The 21380-nt window shown below is 39.9% G+C and overlaps 1 protein-coding gene across 1 annotated transcript; it reads left to right on the top strand.

Annotated features, from left to right (window-relative positions):
* Positions 1 to 10924: 10924 nt before the first annotated feature.
* Positions 10925 to 12677, top strand: LOC148032012 (uncharacterized). The gene has a single exon (XM_087682631.1). It carries the CDS (start codon positions 11029 to 11031, stop codon positions 12331 to 12333), a length of 1305 nt encoding a protein of 434 aa, XP_087538757.1. The 5' UTR covers positions 10925 to 11028; the 3' UTR covers positions 12334 to 12677.
* Positions 12678 to 21380: the final 8703 nt, after the last annotated feature.

Below are 21380 nucleotides of genomic sequence, written 5' to 3' on the forward strand. Positions count from 1 at the left end.
GAAAAAGTTGGATTACTCATCTTACACCCATCAATCATGTTTTACTCATCATTCGTCTTGTATGATAAAGGCTCACCGACGTCACATGCATCTTTGAAGATTATGTATGGCTAGTTCAAGCTATGATGCACTTCATCTTCCTTCCCAAACATTCTATCCTTGAGAACAATGAGCTTGCTTCCATCCAATATCGTCATATATACAAGTTGGAGGTCAATAAGCATGAGTTTCCCAATCATACTATGTGAACACGTATCCCGTGCAACAACGTAACCCTATTGTCTGCAATAATGACAAGTAAGAGAGGACATATAACCACAGGAATTATTGCACGATTTGCCCATCAGACTTAGACTTGCTCCTCTTGGATAGTGAATCTCTCTCGAATCTCTAATACAATTATTATTCCCATTACCACCATATGTGCTTCTCACTATAAGTGCATGAGAAGTATGGGTTATGCAAAACACCCTCTACATACTTCAACTTAAGGCCATCATTAGGAGGGTTTGCACTCATAATGGTGCAAAATGTATCCCAAGACTTAGGTATTGTGACAAGCAAGAAAAGGAACTTAACATTCTTCTCAAACTTAAGGCCTTGTGAAGTAAGTTTAATGAAAATGAAATGAAACTCATCTAGGTGAGAAGACATAGATATCCCTTCCTTCATACGAAGGTCCATGAGTTTCTTAAGCCAATACAACTATATTGTAGAACTCTAGTTATCATAGAGATCACAAATCTTTTTTCATAATGCATAAGACCACCCTCAATCTCAATGATATTGAAACATATATGCTTTGACAATGACAAAATAATGGTAGACTTGCATGGCTCATCAAGTTTTTCCCAATCATATGCATCATAAAGTTCTAGCTTTACACCCTCTAATTTCAATGGCTTGACTTGCTTCTTTTGTACCAATACCTGCCAAGTTATTGCCATCCAACTTCTCTATGTTGAAGATAGCACTGTTATTGGAAGCATTTGAAGCACTTCCATTATGTTTGCCAGACAAAGAGAGTATGAGTTGTTGTAATAATAAATCAACCCTAAAGCCAAGTCAAAAGGCATGTAGTAGGAGAAAGATGGAGCTAATACACTATTTTTCACAAGAAAGAAGCACTAGAGTACCAAATACAAGTGTTTGCTTTCAAGGAAACGGCTCAAAACTGATTTTCAGCATGGTATGCAACCTTTAACCCCAACAAAGTTGTCACTAGGAAGGGCAGGTGGGGGAGTAGATTGTAGGACTCTAATTATCATAGAGATCACAAATATTTTTGGTAGGCCTAGAAGAAGTATCTATTGACCAATGCACAAGTGGGAGCACATCCTTTGGATTGTTAGTGGTTCTATTGGGCAGGACCATGTCAACTGGTACATGGATGGTGTAATATCAACATTTATACTTTCAAAGTTAAAAAAAAACTGCAACTTGCATGTTACTTGCTCCACTCTCTTTTCATAGCAGTACTCATGAGTTATCTCTCTTAACGTGTGCACATGAGGCCAGTAGGTCAAATGCTATGCAAGGCCATCTGCTTATGTGGCTAGAAATTTCCTCTACTGTTGTGGCACTATGGTAGCCATTGGAATTGACCGACGATCTTGCCGATCAGCAGCAATAGCCTTGACGCATATGGAATTGGATGGCAAGCGTTAGGACAGCTGCAAAGTGAGTTAAAGCTCTATGCAGCACATGTAAGAGTGAGGTCACAACAGACCTACTAAACCTTTTACATATCAAATAAGTAAAGTATGCAAGGTATGACATGCCTTTTTTTCTTTCTCACTTACTAAATATGTAACCGCCTTTAAGTTTGGATGCAAATACAAACTAAGCGTGTGGCAACACTCTAAGGGTGGTTACACACCTAAGTGTGGCCGCCCAAGCATACAAGATCCAGCCAATAAGAAGGTCGGATCTTCCGCAGGGCGGGGGAGCTCCCCCATCTTGTTCCGTCTTGCGGACTCGACCTGCCTCTAATTGGCTCCTCTGTTGGCCTGTGGGCTCCAGGACAGAGGGCTTCCCATTGTTACAGCCCGTTGCTTTAGAGGGCATTTGGCTACAGCCCGTTGCGATGTTCCCGTTTCTCCACCTCCTGTGATGAAGTATCTCTTTGGCCGCCATGCTCTCTCTCTATTTTCTGCCCACATGAGTGGGCTTCAGGTAGGTGTAAGCACCCTGTGGCCATTGATACACAGGGAGCCGTTGATACACAGGATGCTTCCCTGTGTTGCCCGTTTCTCCACATGTATAAATGTACACATCGTGAAGGTTCATCTCTTTGTGTTTTTCTGGATCCATCATCCCTCTCTTCGCATGAAAATGTACACATCGTGAAGGTGGGAAGGCATCTTTGATGATCATGCATCCAGCCAGGTCTCTCTCTGTTGTGCAGAAACCGGTTCAAGGTTTGATCATGGCCAATTGGTTGCATGTAATTTGCAGGCTTCACAGGTGATTCACAAGCTTCAACAGAGGGTTTTATCAGAGCTCTAGCTCAGAGGCAGAGGTCTTTATCAGAGCTGTGAATCGCAACCTTCACAGGTATGCTCTCTCTCTCTCTCTCTCTCTCTTTTCGATCAACCTGGTAATGTTTTATAAACCATTGAATGTTGGGGAATTCATGTAATCTTTTATAAACCATCGAATGTTGGGGATACAATAAGTGATTCTATTGATTATGATTGGCTAGTGTGATTGTACCTTGTGTGTGCCTTAAGTGTGTTCCTAATATGTGTGCATGTGTGTGGTGGTCTCCATCATGTTTGATGTCCCAACTCATGACTGTTGATCACTGCAATCTTTGCCCAATTTTTGACCTTGACTGACCAGTTTGCAGCAAGTGTTAATCAGTTAGAAACATTAATTGGGCTGTGTTTTCATATCGTGTCTTGCCTGTTGTGCATGCATACTGCTACATTTCTGGGACTGGTTAGTTCATGCAAGTCATTTTTCCATCATTTGCATGCCTAGTTGCCTGTGTTTCAAGCCTGCAACATTTCAGAATGCCTGTGTTTCTACCTCCACGTGCTGCTACCCCACTGTCTTTGGCTTCTCCCAATTTCTGATACATATGAGTGAGCTATTCATCTCTGATAGCAATTTCTGATAGCAATCATTGCAGGAATCATCAATCAAGCTTCAATTGAAAATAATGGTATGGAGAATTGTATGAACATAAATGAATATCATTGAGAAACTTTCTGAAGTAGAACACTTTGCTGACTGCCTGTTTTATTATTAATTGAAATTTTGAATTCCTTGCTGACTGCCTATTTTATTATATTGAAAGGCCTGTTGTGATTCTCTTGCAAAAAACTTTCACATGTAGAGTCAGTCTTGATCTTTCTGCACCAACGTCTTTGGAACACCACAATATCTTGAAACTTTTTGAGTGGACCCTCATTACAACTGATGTTCTACCAATTAATTTATTTTATTGTATTTGTAGGAATATATTATTGTAAATTTTGAGTATCCTAAACTCTTGCTAGGTGGTCTAGTTTCAATTTGACTTAGGTTTTATTGGAGGGTTTTTGTTTGCTTAACAGTATTTCATGGTTGCAATGAATCCTTTCTTAGTTCCGCTATATATGTTTGGCATCTATTACAGGTTGACAATGGCTAAAACTTCTTATCTATACATACATCCCATCATTTTGTTTGAATCAATGTATCTGTATAACATTTCCTTTTCTTTATTGTTCTTTAACCATATTGTTTTCTAATTGTAAGATAAATTGCAATGTAATTGGAGTTATCCTATAGTTGTCACTTTACAATCAATTATTGATATGTAAATAATAAAAATGGATCAATTATGTAAAGAACAATAAACCTGTTTGTCCATTCACATATTGTAAATGATGGATCAATTTTCATGCGTAAGGTGGAGCTCGATGGATTCTCAAGAGAGCACTCCCATGGAGGAGTTTCACCAGTTCGTGTCTCAAATGAGCCAAGATGCAATATGCAATAATGACTTCATGTACTTTTCGAGCCAAAGTGTGGGTGTTCCAAACCACATGCCAAGCCACACTGCGGTTGGCAATATGCCTGGTCCTCCTCAATTCGTACCGTTCCAATGACCAAGACAATTAGGTATAGAGAGACCCACAACAGTACACAATAATGTAATTCTTTGTCCAGTTGCACATGGTTCTCAACATGGTCCCTCGGCACCACGACAACAAGAACCACAAGCAATAAGTTCTTGCGATGCCAACTAGGACACATGTGAAGAGGTTGACTTGGTTCAGGCTCAAGAACCAATGGTGCCATCTTCCGAGAATGCCAACAAACAACGTCCACGACGAACATAATCGGAGTTTGATGCTCCTAAACCTCCTAACCAAAGAGGGCGTGGAAAGGAAAGAATCAGAATGACGGTCTTGAGACACAAGATCATTCAATAGCCACAAAAAAACCGTTTGCGCAATGGAAGGATGCATGGACAGTACAACTCATTCACATCCGAGGATCCATGCGTGTGGAGTTCTCAAAGCCACCGAAGCAAGGAGTGGATATATGGTCCAAGGTTGCCACCCAGCTAGCATCGCTATTTCCAGAGTTTGACAAAGATGGTGAGGCATGCAGAAAACGTTGGGGACGCGTTTATGAGTCATATAGAAAGAATAAGGCCCACAATGCCATATCAGGCAATGATCGCAGGATCATTTGTCAGTGGTATGATATTGTGGATGAATATATGTGGAATCGTACTAATGTTGTTAGCGATGCACATGCCCCATGGTGGGTTGTCTTCATTAGAATACAACAATACATCAGTCTCCAATGATCAGGGTGACCACACCCAAGAAGACATTGGCTCCAATGAGCCTTCGAAGATCATGCATGATCAAACAACCAACCAAGGAGCATGCAATAAAAAGGGTAGAAAGATAGAGGAGTCTCTTAGTGACATGGCTAGCACCGCCCGATCAATGTTAGCCACCCAAAAATCAAACCTAGAGGAAAAAAAAACATTTGAAGAGTGCAAGCTCGTTATCATGGATACACTTGCCTCCTCGGTATCTGGTCTATTAGATGTAATCAAAAGTCTTAAAAAAGAATGATGAATTTAACTGTAGATGAATTTGAAACTTAAAAAAAAAACAAGTTTTTATTCTACCTTTACATCTCTCTTCAATTGTCTCATAAAGTTTCGTCAAATCTTTTGATAGGTGAATGGACAACGAAAGTCTTTTGATAATGTGTGTCATCAGTGTTGTAGTTGCTGTCATAGCAATGTTTCAACTATTGTTGAGTGATTTGGATGATGGGGACGATGACAGCATGCTATTGCATACTTTGATGGAGTGTATGGCTTGAGGTTACGTTGCATGTTGAGCTAGGATAGGTCAGCGAAGGCACGATTGATGGTCATGTTGGGCCTATCCAAGACCACAAACTTTTATGGAGCAGGGGCTTCTGGGGAGTTATACAAACCGAATGTTTAAAAGTAGGTTACGAGTTAGCAGGAGTACATTTGAATATCTCGTCACGAAATTAGCACCACAAATGCGATGCAAGAATACGAACTATAGAAGGGCAGTACATGTGGAGAAGCGAGTCTGTGTGACTCTGCATCGCTTGGTGAGCGGCTCAAGTTTGGGACTAATAGCCGATTTGTACAGAGTCTCAACTTCGTTTACACAACTGGCTGTTTTGGACTTTTGCGATGCACTGGGTGCTTCTAGATTGCATAGTATGTATGTAAAGTGGCCAATGCCACAACAAATGCAAAAATATGTTGGTGCATTCCAAGCCCTTCGAGGCATACCGTATGTTATTGGTGCAGTAGATGGTAGTCATATACCCATCATTGCCCCAAGGGAGAACCACGAAGATTATTTTAATAGGAAGGGCTTCCACTCTATTATTCTACAGATAAGCGTGGCAGCCAATTGTGTTGTTTGGGACTATGACGTTGATTGGGCAGGTTCTATACACGATTGGAATGTTTTTCAACGTTCAGATCTAGGAAAACGATGCACAAACAAAGCTTTGGGACAATACTATCTACTAGGCGATTGTGCTTATCCTGCACGCTTTTGGATGCTTCCTCCTTTCAAGGGTAGTAAGGGTGGGCTATCTCTGAAACGTTATTATTGGAATTACATACAATCAAGTACTCGTATGCCAGTTGAAAGGGCATTTGGCATCCTTAAAGTGTGATTTCGTATATTGTTAAAGAGATGTGACATGCTTTTACAAAATGTCCCAAAGATGGTGGCAGCATGCATTGTTCTACATAATATATGCATTGTGCATGGAGATGGTTTTGATGATGCATGGATACATGAAGCGACAATAGAACTTGATAGAGAAAGTAATGCGGCTCATCAAGACATGGACCAGCAAAATAGTTTGAGGAATGGATTAGCAGAGGTTGCTATGCTAACTAACACAAGTACCACACAAGCAATACAAAGAGCTCAAGCAGCGGAGCCAACAAAAGTGGCAATCGATCTTGGGGGAGCATCTCGAAGAGACAACATTGCTCGAGCCATGTATCGAGAGAGGGAGAGTGCAAATGTGAGAACAATCTTTGGTAATTCTGACTCTACAGAGGAGATGGATGACAAAGACAATGGTGAGTAAACACATTCCGACTCTGCCTATTGTTCAGCCCATACTGTTAAGCACAATCACATCCAAGTAAGTAATTTTCAGCCATCCTTGCATGATTTTTTTTAGTTTTCAGTCATCCTTGCATCTGCAGCGCAGGTGGAAAGGTGGAAAGAGGGGTGGTATGCTAAAAAAATTTCCCTCTTTCCACCTTTCCGCAGAGAGCTTGGTAGAGCCATGCCTCAACAACATGGCGAAGGGGTTCAACTCCCCTGCTCTCTTGGAAGTGAATGAGCTTCCAAAAGCATGAATAGTAGTCATCATAGAAACAAATATATTGGCGCAGAAAGCAACGATGCAATAAGGTCATATTCTTGGAGTTCTTTGGTAGAAAAAACTTCAAATTCATGCTTTTAGTTTTATTGGTGATTTTTTTAAAGGTTTATTAGTCGGTTTAAAGTGTTTAATCAAGTATTCTTAAAATAATTATTATGAGAATGATGATCAACATCCGTAGCGCCCCTTCATTCACATGCGATTCAGGAAGTGTCCGGTGGTAGGTGATGACCGGTGTGTAAACGATTGTGAACGGAAGATAGACGAACACTTATTGATAACGAAAAGTGTCCACTGCCCAATGTGTAAGCAGGTGGCGGACAAGTGACCACCCAAGTCAACTTTTCCTATGCCCACAAATTGAGCGCAGATTGGGCAGGCAATGCCGGTGTGTAACCACCCTAAAGTTGATGTTTCTTCTTACAGTAGCGGCATCTATGTGATCAAAAGCAGGTGAAAGTTGCCAGTCAGCGAAGATTGCCGTTGTTGGCCCTCATGTGCTTCGGCTCTCTCTCTCTCTCTCTCTCTCTCTCTCTCTCTCTCTCAGAAGCACAACGTGTGTATAGCACGCAACAACACATCAGAGTAGAAAAGCTTCAACTACTACTGGCAGGAGCAGTAGGCCCAGAGTAGGAGCAGCTGAGCTGCCATGAGAAAACACGCGGCTTTGTTGCATCACGTCTCTCTCTCTCTCTCTCTCTGGTCTGTTCTACTTTATTGCACTAAGCACTCTCTCTCTCGCCTACCTACCAGGCCACTTGTCGTTAGAGTAGGTCCATATAGCTCTCTCTCTCTCTATTGCTATCACCTACAGGCTACCTACGAGGCCAGTCGATTTAGAGTAGAGGGAGGGGCAGATTAGCATTGAAGTGCAGTGGCTATGGAGAGAGCTTGCGCACACACACACATACACACTCACACACACACACACTCTCTCTCTCTCTCTCTCCTCCTACTAAGCCAGACGATTTAGAGCAGGACATGGGGCAGATCAATGTTGAAGTGCAATGGCGAGTTGAAGCTGGAAGCAACAATAGCAAGCACTGAGGCACCAAGGCGATGGAAAGACAACACCAACAGGTAGCGGCAGTGGTGGAATAACAAAGTCGGGTGGCGCAACCTGTAGCAGCGGGAGGGAGCATGAAGAGGCGATGCATTTTCTCTATTGCTTTGTGCAACAAAGTTCTCTCTCTCTCACATATCTGTTCAACAGAGTGAGGGTGGCTGTGACCATCTTTCTCTCTCACACACACATGCACACACACACTCTCTCTCTCGGGTGGACATGTGGGTGGAGAGCATCTTGCCGCGTCTCTCCATCCGGTACCTCGCCCGCTTCTGTTGGGTCTCAAGCTCTTCCACCTCTCTCTGGTGCTCTGCCAGGTCAAGCTTAGCCCATCCATCCCCTATGCAGATGAGCCTTGGTTCCGAGTTGCTGCAAATGCCGAGTGTCCACGATAGTGATGATTGGTTATTCAGTCACCGTGTGATGTTGCCTGTGTTAGGAGCCCTTCTAGCTTCCTTTGACCATCCATTGCCCTCCCTATGCTTGTTTCCTCACATGCTAGACTGTAGGATTTAGAGATCCTTGGAACATCCCAAGGCCTCATGTAATTCCTCTCTGTGTCTCTGTCTCTCTGTCTTTGTGGTTTTATTGTCATAGTGACCAACATAATGTAATGAGAGGGTTTTGAATCAGCAGGGATGGCGGGAGGCAGATCGGTTGAAGGTAGAGAGAGGGCTGCAACGTACAGAGCTATCCAATGATGGGATATATTATGAAAACAAAGGAATGACAATGGTTCCATTTAGTGAAAAGCATGGGTGATATTAATACTTTGAAATATAATAATGCAGATATAAGTGCTTTACTGCTTATCAAAGTTCTCCATCAAAACTACAAGGTCACGTTTTTCCAAGGATTTGATGTATCTTAAGTTTAGAGATGTATGGGTTAGAGCTCTATTAACATATTGGATGTGTAGGGTTTACGAGATGTGTGTGTCGGATAGTATTTAACGTATGACATTATATCCTGCAACTTAGAAATGATTGTGCAAGCATATTTTGACATTTTAAAAGTAAAAGATGGAACAAGTCAACGTTTCATTACTTAACATCATTTTGCTTGACTGTTAAGAGTTATGCTAATGATGGTGTGGTGATGCTATTCATGACTTAATTACTCACTCCGGTAAAGATAATGAAAGATTTTAGTTATACTCAAATGGCCTCTTGAATTGTTCTAATTTTTAAAAGTCAAATGTTTAAGAGGCATCAATTTAGACAATCACAACACATTAATAATGTGAGAGGGAGAAGAAGAAGGAGGAAAGGGTGACATATACACTCATACATACTGTAGATTTAAGACTCTTTTACACTTTGTGGTGATTTAATATATGTTTTTGTTATGTCTATGTCCTAAGAGGAACAATGTGCATTTTAATATGTATACGATCTCACAACATTAGGACCTTAGATAAGAGAAATTTTGCACTTATTAAAGCCATGTGTTATGTGCATATATCACATAAAGAGTAGGAATGTAGAAAGAAAAGTCAGAAGGTGTCAATACACATCCTACCACCTGTGCAAGGGCAGAAATCACTACATGACTTGCAAGAAAATGTGAGATCAAGGGGTCCCATATGGGTAGGATTTACATTGCCTTGGATTTTGATGAGTTGTGACTATTGTAGTAAGATATTAAAGAGTTTTCAAGTAAAACTTTGAATAAGGATACTATTTGAACATGGAATGACAAAAAATTAGTTATGAAATTTTGTTGTTCCTCACTTCTATGATAGTCCTTTCCTTCACAAATTACTTCCATATATAGAGCTAATTTATTATTATGCGAGTAATGTGCTTTTCACAACCATGTACACTACTTTTTTTCCTTATTTTTGGTTGGTTTTTGGGGGGATTTCACCCATGTCACTAGACAAGCACTCTTAACACCCACTCTTGCATGGGTGTACCATGTAGTTGTTTGTTGAATATCAAGCTTAGTGATTTGCTTTTATGACTTAGATTTGAAAGTTCAATTTGTAACTAAGTTGGCATACATTTTAGTTACGTAGACCTTCAACCTCACATCTCATGCCTTAGGGAAATGTGAGGTCTAAGAGAGGATCATTTTGGAATCATTACTATGATTTGCTAAACGAGGACACATGTTCTCATTGCCAGAAATGCTCACAAAAAGTAACTATTTGAAGGCCAAATGGTACTTTGGTATGTTGTTGGTTTCACATGCAGATAAAAGTTCAGCATTTCACATTTTCTCTCCAACATGCATTATGTTGTTATGAGAGCCGATGAGAGGGGGCAATAAGTTGTTTACTTATCTTATGAAGTAAGTTTAGAGCTTCGTGTAGAGCTAACAAGGAAGGTGTTTCCTCAAAGAAACACATTCGCAGCAGGGGGGGTTAGAATCTAGATACCATTATGTTACGTAGAGCCCTATTGACCTGTGCTACTATGATAATAACTCTATCATACGTCTTCACAGTAAGCATATGTGTAGCTTCACACCACTTTTTGGCTAGAAATTTCTTCATTTTTTGGTCATTAGACATTTAAAAACAACTAGGCGCTTCGCACTGGGGCGGGTGCGATTTTTGGGGGGGACGGGTACCGGACGCGTGACACCCACCCCCACGTTCTCTTTTTTTTTGTGGGGGAGGTGAGGGGCTGCCACGTGGCACCCGCCCCCCACCTTTCCTTAACTAATAGTATAGACATTTAAAAACAACTGGGCACTTCGCACCGGGGCGGGTGCGATTTTTGGGGGGGGCAAGTACCGGACGCGTGACACCCGTCCCCACGTTCTCTTTGTTTTTTTGTAGGGGAGGTGAGGGGCTGCCACGTGGCACGTGCCCCCACCTTTCCTTAACTAATAGTATAGATATAGATAGATATAGATGTTTCTTTGTAAACTTTTTCCTGTCAAAATTCCCCTCTTTTTGCTTTTTAATATTCAGAAAAATGTGATAATAGTAAATTCTGAACGCAGGTTTTCGTAGCTCAACACGGAACAATGCACACTGCGCAGGAGCAGTCCGTCGTCGCTCCGGCTCTTATGAGAGACGCACAGAGTAAGCCATGGCGTGCTACCTCGAAACACCTCTCTGGGCGAACATTCAGGAGAAGGGCAGGATAAACCGCCATGGCGACCTGCTGCGTCAGCTCCACTCAGAAATCATGGAGTTCTGCGAAGTCGTCTCTCCAACTCCGGAGGAGCAGCGGCTGCGCGCCTCGGCCGTCGTTCGATTCGAACGCATCGCAAAGCACATGTGGCCATCCTGTGAGGTAAGGTCCTTTGGCTCCTATGCATCAGGCATTTACCTGCCTTCCAGCGACATAGATTTGGCCATCTTCAACTCAGGCTGTATCAACATTCAGAGCGGCCTGCGGGCCTTAGCAAACCGCCTCGAGAGCCTGGACTTTGTCTCCAATATGGAGGTTATTGGCAGAGCTAGGGTTCCTATTATTAAGTTCGAAGAACGGCAGAGCGGCCTTTCATTTGACGTTAGAATAGACGACTCCACAGAATATCCAGCCACTCATTCTTTCAAGGAACATCAGGCCGTCCAAATGATCAGGCATTCCCTCGTCGAGCTCCCAGCCATGGGACCTCTGTACATGGTGCTCAAGACTTTCTTTTATCAAGAGAGACTGAATGAGGTCTATCACACAGGTGGCATGGCCTCTTACACTCTCTTTGTCATGCTCAGGGTGTTCTTGCAGACATATACTGCTGCAAAGCATAGCTACAGAGCTTCTTCCCAAAAACATTTTACAGAAGATGATTCTTCTCGAGATTATGTTATAGAAGATGGTTTACATAATGATTATGAAGCCGCTGCTCCAGCAAGTACATCGGCAAATACTCCATCCTCCCGTCGCCCCACTTCAGAAACTGCAGATTATAATAGATTAGTATCAGGATCTCTACACCACTCCAGATTAGGCCACCAGCTGGGCCAAAACTTAACACCAAGGCCACAGGCACAGCTTGAGTATGGCCTGGATGTAAGAGAGCAACAGTTCTTCTCAGAACTGGGGCTTCAAAAGGACACAGAATTAGGACTACTCCTCTTAGGCTTTTTCCACTTCTATGGGATCTGTTTCAACTCACAAGATTACGGTATCTCCTGCCGTTATGGTGGCACCTTTTTTCTCAAGATGCATCGAGGTTTTTACGACCGTTGGAGACCATACCTGCTTGCTGTTGAGGATCCCTTGACTCCATCCAATGATATTGGAAAGAATTCTTTCAATTATGAAAAAATTCAAGCTGCTTTCATCAAAGCTTATGAAACTATCATCTCAAGTTACCCCACACCCAGCTTGCTGTGCTGTATTATTCCACTTGCCAAAAAGTGGGCTAGTCGTAAATATAGATAGATAAGCAGGTCAGGGTGTACTCATTGATGTTTTGTCTGAAGGCATTAATGTGCATTTAAAGTTTTTAAACGTATTGGCCAGCTTGTAGCTGACGTGGTGATTGGGACATGACTCGTTGGGCATTCAATTTAACAAAAGATTTGCAATGCATGAGAACCTCCGCGTATTTTGAAAGTAGTCGTTATTTAAGGGTACTAAGAGTCTTTTGCACGTGTAGAGATCTGTTTTCCTTTTTGTTGTGGTTTGTGGAACAGTTTTGATGGTAGACCAGATAGTTTTTTGTTAATGGAACTACGTGCTCTGCAAGTGAGGATCAAGAAGGATAGTCATGTGCTGAAGGTTTTGCAGTGCAGTCTTCTCATTGAGGCATCTTATGGCATGGTGATTAAGAGGCGGTTCTTTAGTAAAGTGGTATGATTTGTTGTTGATGGTCATGCAAATACAGGGCAACAAGGATTTAACAAGAGTATGAGGTGTATTTTAGGATCACTTCTACTCTTAGTATGTTTGAGAACTGCTACTAAAATCATTGGCCTATGCATGGGTTTTCTCACGGGCTAGAGTAGGAAGTATGTGCTGTGTATTTTCTCTTGTGTGATATACAGTCTATGTGAAGACCTGATGTTCCACTATCACATTACTAGTTGTTAATGTTTATGCCATGTCTAATTGCTCTGTGCATAACCACTTGTCTGAGAGGTATTACCTCCCCCTTGGACGTATTTAACAGCCATGGTTTACTAATTAATGCAGAACACCATCCTGTGTAAGGATATTTTAGGATTTATTCTAACATTTGTCAATTTCACACTCATTTCTAGAGGATAGAAGGTAACATATTACTCAGCAGTATGACATTATAGACATAACATTAAGGCATCTGCTTGGTGCTCAGCTGCATATATGCATGCAGTATCAGATGTGAGTAAGCAGCAGTGGCCAACAAAGTCACTGATTGAAGCTTGACTGTGTGGCCATGCCATACAGGCTGTGAGAAATAGCTAGCAATCAAACATTGGCTTGCAGAAGTCCTGTTCTAGCCGAATCAGGACTATGAGAGGTTCCAGCAATGAAAAATTGCATGCTTATGTTCTATACAAGGAGGTGCAGGACTATTAGAGTTTTTAGCACTGCATTTTCTTTGGTGATACTCTGTTTTAAACCCAAAGCTGCATTGTTCCTGGCAGTCTTGATGTCATTGCCCATCTTCTCGGGCAGTGAATCCTTTCAAGCTATTATGTGAATTTGTAAAATGTTTCAACGCTGCAGGATCCTAGACAGTTCCACAACAATTTGAGGAGCATACTTTTGTTTTGTAATATGAAGTCCCCAATTCCGTAGTTCTTTGCTGTAGTAGTGTGAAGTCCCCAATTCCAAAGTTCTTTGGTGTAGTGATGAGTTGGAGGATTTGAAGTGTACAGATAGAATAGCTTCAAATGTTGGATATCGAGGTATTTACTTGACTATCTTTTTTGAAGGGAATGCCTATTCCAAAAGGTAGTTAGAAGAGTTTCCTATAGAAGGCTCATACAAAGTGTCTTTCCAATGTAACATGATGTACATGTGTAATCACTTTCAATGTTAATCTTTTCCTCTTGTTTTCCTCCGCAATGGCCTATGTTTGAGATATCAATCTTCCTTCTATTGTGCCCCCAAATGGCCATCTAGGAGACTTCTCATATGAGGTAATTGATCAACTTCAAGATCATGTGATGCGAGATTGGATTTATGATTATTGCCTTGTGGTCATTAATGCATCCAAGTTCAAAAGTGCATCTAATGATATTAGACCTCAAGTCATCGCACTTGTCCATTGGGGAAGCTCTCTTTACCTTTGCAAGTTTGCATCATTAGATTTCTCCCATGAACAATAGTTTTCTAGCTTTGTGCATGTTTGCGAGGGTGCACAATGGAAAGGAAAACGGACATGAAGTGAAGAGAGGAGATTGAATGAAATGCAAGAGAGACAGAACATATTGGTTGATGAGTGAATGATACAAGGGTCGCAACAGTGAGTGTCAACATGCAACATTGAATGCCAATATGCGTGCTAGATGGATTCAAGATAATGAGAGAAGAATGAGGGGGGTTGGTCGGTTGGATGGATTTGAGTGAGGGCAATTTGCCTAACAAAAGGCAAATTGAGGCCACAATTGGCATACATTATGGACATGGCCCAAACTATGTGTGCTTAGGTATACTTGTTCAATTGACAAACATGATTAGTTGCCAAAAATGAAATCCATTAGTATTGCCTTCATTGGAAGTGTCAAACACATCAAACGATAGATAATCACAATGTTTTAGCTCCTAATGTCCTTGTGTAATGTGGATTGAGGCTCACAAGTAGGAGATAATTGTACATAACACATGTTGCCTTGCAAATGGTAGGTATTCAATGCTTCCTTGGCCACATGGGATACTTTTGATGGTTTGTTTTTGGACACTATCATTGCTAAAATTTTGTGCAAGGTAATTATTTTTTAGTATAACAAGGAATGACATTGTGCATATGAAATCCTAAAAAAGGATCTAGTAACAAATCCAATCTTACAAGTCCTAGATTGCTTATTGCCATTGGAGTAGTGTTATGCCAACCTAGAAAGGGAAGGTTGGGAATGATTTACACCATGAAGGAGTTTCAACATTATCTTCTAGGTACTTTGTTTTTCACAAACCATCAAGCCTTATTTCATCTAGACAATAAATTGTGGGCAATTGGATGTATTGTGAGATAGCTACTTTTACTGGTTGAGGTTGATTTCTCACAACATTCGTGCACACATGTAAGTAGCACAATATGATAGACCACATGTTGTGACTTATGTATGCAAAGCCATAATGGATGATTTACCAAACATCCACTTATTTTAAATACAATAAGAAACCAAGTTAATTAACTTCATACTAGGACTAAAATTCTTCACATATTTAAACGTGGTTTTCCATATTGCCCAATACATAAGGGTAGGTTTACTAGTCTTATCAAAGTCCAACCCTATCAACTCATTCCTAGAAAATTGTATTGACTACAATAGGATGCACTATTCAGAAGGTGGGTGTGTAATATGAGATGCTAGATATACTCCAAGAAGCACATGGAAGAATAGTAGGAGGATGCTTCAGTAGTGATACAATGGATGTAAAGTGCTTCAACTTAGTTGTTGTGGCCTATTTAAAGATGTGGCTCAATTTGTCACAAGCGTCAAGGGACAAAAGTACTAATTAGAAAAGATAAAACAGAGTTGACACTAGTCATAGCCCATCAACCTTTTAAAAATTGGGGGATTGACTTCATTGGATATGTAAGTCTTGTAGCTCAATACACATGCCTGATACATCATAATTGCTATTGACTATCAAAAAAATGGACTAAGGAAAGGGCCAAATAGAATAATGATGCCTATACAAATGCAAAGTTTTTAAGGGAGCAATTCATGTCCAAATTTGATTGCATCCTAAAAATTGTGAGTGAATAGGAAATCCACTTTCCAAACAAACTTATCAAACACCTTGAATCTACATTTATGGTCATTTAGCAAAAGCCTTGATTTTACTATCTAGAAAAGGAACTTTGATAAATACAACCTCATGCTTGCTTTATTCACTTAAAGGACATAAGAAAAAGATGAAGTTTCAAGCATTAGGGCCCCTCTATATTTAGCAGAATGAGCAATTTCAAACTTGAAACCTTGGTAAGGCAAGATAATTGGCTACGTCAATGGCAACTAAATCAATAAATATTATTCACTAGATCCATTGGACGAGCCACTAGTACCTCTACCAAAAATTCAATTGAAGATCCATTGCATGAGTCACTAAAACCTCTACTAAAAATTGTTATTAAAACAATTAATAGCTTGAGATTAACGCCCAAGACAAAGAACTCGTACCACTTGCCTATCGAGTTAGGGTGATGTCAAAGAGAGTGTAGAATAGATGCTCTCATGGACAAAGGTTCTAATTCAACACTCTACTTATGATGCATGGATGGATATTAGTTGGCCAAAACTTGTGCTTACTATTGCTACCATTGATCTATATAGGCAAGTACTTCTCTCTCTATTAGGGAGATGAAATATATGAACGTCATTTGAGATGGAAGGCATCCCTATCATGTTTTATGTGCTACCAAACAAAGAGGATGTGGCGAAGAAAATCTTGCTAGGAAGGATCTTCAAGTAGGAACCAAAATGCAACATGGAGTTTGATACACAAAGAATACACATTAGCTTTCATGATGTCAAGTTCATCATTGCTTTAAGTAAGGGAACATTGGCTTACCCTCAAGAGAAAAGTAGAACAATGATACCATGATCAAGCACAACCTCTAGCGAGGGGGGTTAACAAATGCTCAAGGAGTTGCTTAAAGCACAAAAGAAGAAAAGCAAGCCAATAAATTGAATACTCTACTACCAAATGAGGGTGAGCACCAAGTGGGTAAGCAGATACTAAGAAACACAAAATGATCTCACTTCAAGAATTTCAAGAACAAGAGGTTTTTGTTAGAAATACATGCATAGGGTTAGCTTGATATGGCAAGGGACTTCTAAGACCCTACAGTCTACTCAAGCTATTAAATAACAACTAATGGATTTGGTTACCTAAACCATTCAAGCTAACTCCTCTAGTATTTGAGCCTATCATATTTCCAATCTTTAGAAAAAGCTTGAACTAAGCTCAACAACATAAAAGAGAAATCCCAATGTAAGCAAGTGCTATCAACAAAGCTATCGTAGAGCTTGAAGTGATCAATCCCAAAAAATCAGTAGCTCAAAAGCATGTCACTATCTACAATAAAAGGACACATGAATGTTCTAATGAAAGTATGTACTCTCCTGGGGCCATTCTCAATCAATCAAAAAGGGTTTTAAAAGAAGAACATTGAACACAAAAGCTAGAAATGGAATAACGATAGCCTCTTGCCATGTTTAACCTTAACCAAACAAGCTAGTTCCTAAAAAGCCACCAATTGAGCTTTCCAAGGCAAGTCTACGGAAACCCTAGGTAACTACTAGCTCTACTACGAAAGCAAAACTGCATATTCCAATCTAGTTAAGAAATCATATCAAGTGGTCACCCTAGACTAATCTAGTCAAGGACTAATATTAAGTAGTCATGCTAGACTATTCTTATTGCAAGCTCCACTTTAGAGGTATCTTTTACTTTTAATACAAGAGTGAAACCAAATAGTCCTAGTCCATGATTCCAACCACCTCAACACATGCAACGTTGCCAAAGAACACACTTGTTGCACTTCCACAAAACTAGGTGCATGAACTAATATAAAGAGTATGTTTTCGATTTAAAAGTTAATGAGTTGTGCGACTCTTGACCATTGTCATTAAAACCTAAGTTGGTCGAGAGATGGCATGGCCTAAAGGTAGAATCTATTTCTAATGAAACGCCTTAAGGAACTTGACGGTACCTTGCTTATTCTCCCTTGCCTTTAAACAAGCTGATAGTGGCAAATTATTGAAGAAGTCTTTTTTATAGTCCCAGTGACATGGGAAGAGTAAGTATACATATATGATGATCACCGATCGATTGTGGGAAACTCTTGCATCTCCTATTAAAAGATAGAAGTTAAACCATGAGTTTGATTCTGTCCTAACATACAAAACTCCACCTAAAGAGCCTAATGCTAGGCTAAAGGCCAAGGGCCAATATTTGGGCTGACACCCTTATAGACACAATGTATAGACATATATAAGTGAAATAACAAAGAATAAGGGTACCATTCATTTGTACCCATTAAACTCTCTGGTGTGCTTCTCTCTCTCTCAACCCTCTTGCACTCCATAACTTGTACCTCACATCCCACCTTTGCTTCCCTCTCGAGTCTCAACAGGTGTCACAGTGGCATTCTGGAGCTCCTGCTTGGAGTGAGGAGCATGATGAGCTTCATCAACGAGGTTAAGGATTTGAGCTTCCCTTGGGAATTTCATGCTTGTTTGTTGCACCTTGAAATAGGTACTATTCTCACTATTGAGCTCTGTACCTAAGTCAATAGGTGCCTTTGTTGGAGGAGCCATTGAGGCTTGATTCAATCATTGCTATAGCTTGATTTGGTTGCATTTGGGTAGCCTTATTTGCTCTAATTTAAGTAGAATAGCTTGGTTTTGGATGCTCAAAAAGAGGTTTTGGTGCATGCTTTTGATGTATACAAGCACACGGCTTGCTTAAGTGGGGGCCAACTTGTCATTTGTAAGCAAGGGGCTTACTTGTTGAAAGCTCATGGCTTAATCAAAGGTTCAAGCAAAGGGTTCAAGTAGGGGGTTTGCCATTATAGATAGAGAGAGAGAATAGAGAGAAAATCTTCAAGTTTGTGGCTTGTTTATGAAGCTAAAAAATTTGATGTTGTGCAATACATCTCACACCCATGTTTTCCTTTCGAAAAAGGGCTATTAAGGCCTTAACTATTAAACTAAGGTGTCAAGCCTTACCATATTGAGCCCCATTTACACTATAGGTAGCTCAAAGTAGTTTTTGGTCTTTGTGTGTACACTTAGATTGATAAATTTGTCAGCTTGGAGATATATTTATTCTACATCATGCTCTTGCTATAGTGACTATGTTGGCTGCATTGATATTGTAGAGGTGGTTCATATACAATTGGTTTTGAGTCATTATTTAATGTGTGAAAAATAGCTTAAAAATAATATAAAAATGGTAAGATATTCATATGCCTTCGAGAATGCTCAAACATTAGCTTTGCATCAGTTTTGACTAGTTTTATGTTCCTTTAGCAATTCTTTGGCTTTTTGGTGCCCTTAGATTGCAATCAATTGATCTCTTTTGAGATTGTAGTTAGGAAATCTTGGAGCTTCGGTAAGTAGGACATATTGCAATCATTATGGATTTCTTATATACTTCAAAAAATGCATTTTTTAACATAAAAATTTTAGACAAACCAAATTTTCTTATTGAAAAGAGAAAATTTATCATATACAATTAAGAAGCTAAAGCTAATCAAATCCAATGGTGATAAGCTTAGGGGCATGGATGTAGATGTATGAAAAGAAATGGATGAGTTAACACATTTCACTATCATATTGACACTCTCAAAGTTTATTTATTTTAATGTAAACGACATTGTAGGTGGTACATTTTGTGTATGGAAGAAGCTATCTGACTTGCATGAAAAGAAGAGTATTTCTTTGCATATTTATTAGTTGAAAAAACTCATTGATCTCCATATGGAAGAGTTTAATACCATTTTCAATCATTTGATAACACAAGATTACTTTTTGTGATTTGATTAAGGGCTATGTTCTGGTTGGTTACCTTGCATGAGAGTTGGAAAACTTTCAGGATAGCATTAGTAATTCAGTACCTTGTAGATAGTTTTACAAGTACTACTCTTGAGAGTGGTTTGCTCACTACATATATAAATAGAAAGAATAATGCATGTTCAAAGAAATCTAGTGTTCTCACCATGAGAGGAAGGTCAAATGCCGAGGGAAACTCTTGTGAGATAGGCAAGTCAAGGAGTAAGTTTCATAGCAAGGAGGAAGTGGAATGCTTCTTTTGTAATATGAAGTGATATTAAAGAAATATTGCTACAAGTGGAAGAGCAAGCAAAATGGAAAAAAACATAATGAGGTTGATGGCCAAAAAAAGAAAAAATCCAAGATAAAGATAGAAGATGTTAATATATGTAGTAGTTGATGATGGTGATGTCTTGTATATTTCCTCTTTTTGTGATGCATTCTTGGTTGCCATGAGTAATGGCATGTTATAGAATCAGAATTTGGACTTAGAAGCATATTTCCATGTGAGTTCTCATAAAGAGTGATTCACTATAGTACCAACAATATGTACGACATGTTCTAAATTATGTAAGGCTTGGACAACAAGCTAATACTAAGGTGAGCTTGCCATAGAAAAGTAGACAACCTTATGTTTTACAAGATAGATAGGTGGGATAGCTATAGTCTCATGTTGCACAGTTTTATAGTAGTCTACAAGGGTTTCTAGATAGCTAGATAGATATGCACCATCTCTAGACTATGTTATGGTTATAGATTGCAATGAGTCTTCTTATTATGGAGATTGTATGATTAGGGATGATAGTCATAAGTGGAAGAGGGTTATGCAATCAGAGATGGATTCTCTAGAAAAGAAGGCTATCTTGGAGTTGTCCTTTGCCTAACAACAAACATACATTGCCATGCAAGTGGGTCTAAAACTTAAAAGTATTTCCATTGCCTAAGTACAAGGCAAGATTGGTGGCCACATGATTCAAGAAAGAGAAGAAAATTGACTTTTATTAGATATCCTCACTAGTAGTCAAGATGACCACCCTTCATGCAATACTTGCATTGGTTACTAAGGATGACATGAAGCTCATTTAGAAGGATACAAAGAAAGCTTTTCTACATGGAGATTTACATGAGGACATTTATATGCAATAGCCTAAAGGGTTCATTGTGGAAGCCAAGTAACAATTGGTGTAAGCTATATAAAAGGTTATATGGTTTGAAATAGGCTCCTAGGAAATGACATCATAATTTTAATGCCTTTATGTGGTCCTAATGTTATACTAGGAGTGGGATTGGTTGCTGTCTATACACTAGGAGGCTATGGATGGTAGCCTTATGGTTTTAATGGTCCATGGGAGGAATGACATGTTGATTGCTAGTTTGGAAGGTTAGTCATGGATGTGGATGCACTAAAGAAAAGGTTGCTTGAAAACTTTGACATAAAGGACTTGGGACATTTTGGCATGCACAATATGTGGGATAGAGACAACAAGATGCTCTATTTGTCTCAAAAGAAATATATTGAGAAGATATTGGAGAGTTTCAATATGAAGAGGGGGAAGAAAATTGATATTCCATGGCCTCTATGTTCAATTGAGAAGATATTGGATAGTTTTAATATGAAGAGGGGTAAGGCAATTGATGTTCCATGGTCTCCATATTTGAAACTTAGCCAAGAGGATACCCCCAAGTCAGATGAGCAAAATGCTAAATTAGCCAACATTCCTTATACATCCACAGTTGGTAGCTTTATATATACCATGGTTGTTGCTACACGTCTAG

This window comes from Lygodium microphyllum, chromosome 8 (assembly GCF_053477565.2).
Source record: "Lygodium microphyllum isolate KBCC chromosome 8, Lygodium_microphyllum_v1.1.10, whole genome shotgun sequence".
In the NCBI taxonomy this organism is placed as follows: domain Eukaryota; kingdom Viridiplantae; phylum Streptophyta; class Polypodiopsida; order Schizaeales; family Lygodiaceae; genus Lygodium; species Lygodium microphyllum.

Bases quoted from the DNA above. Each gene is read 5' to 3' on its own strand.
- LOC148032012 (XM_087682631.1), top strand. From the start codon at position 11,029: ATGGCGTGCTACCTCGAAACACCTCTCTGGGCGAACATTCAGGAGAAG.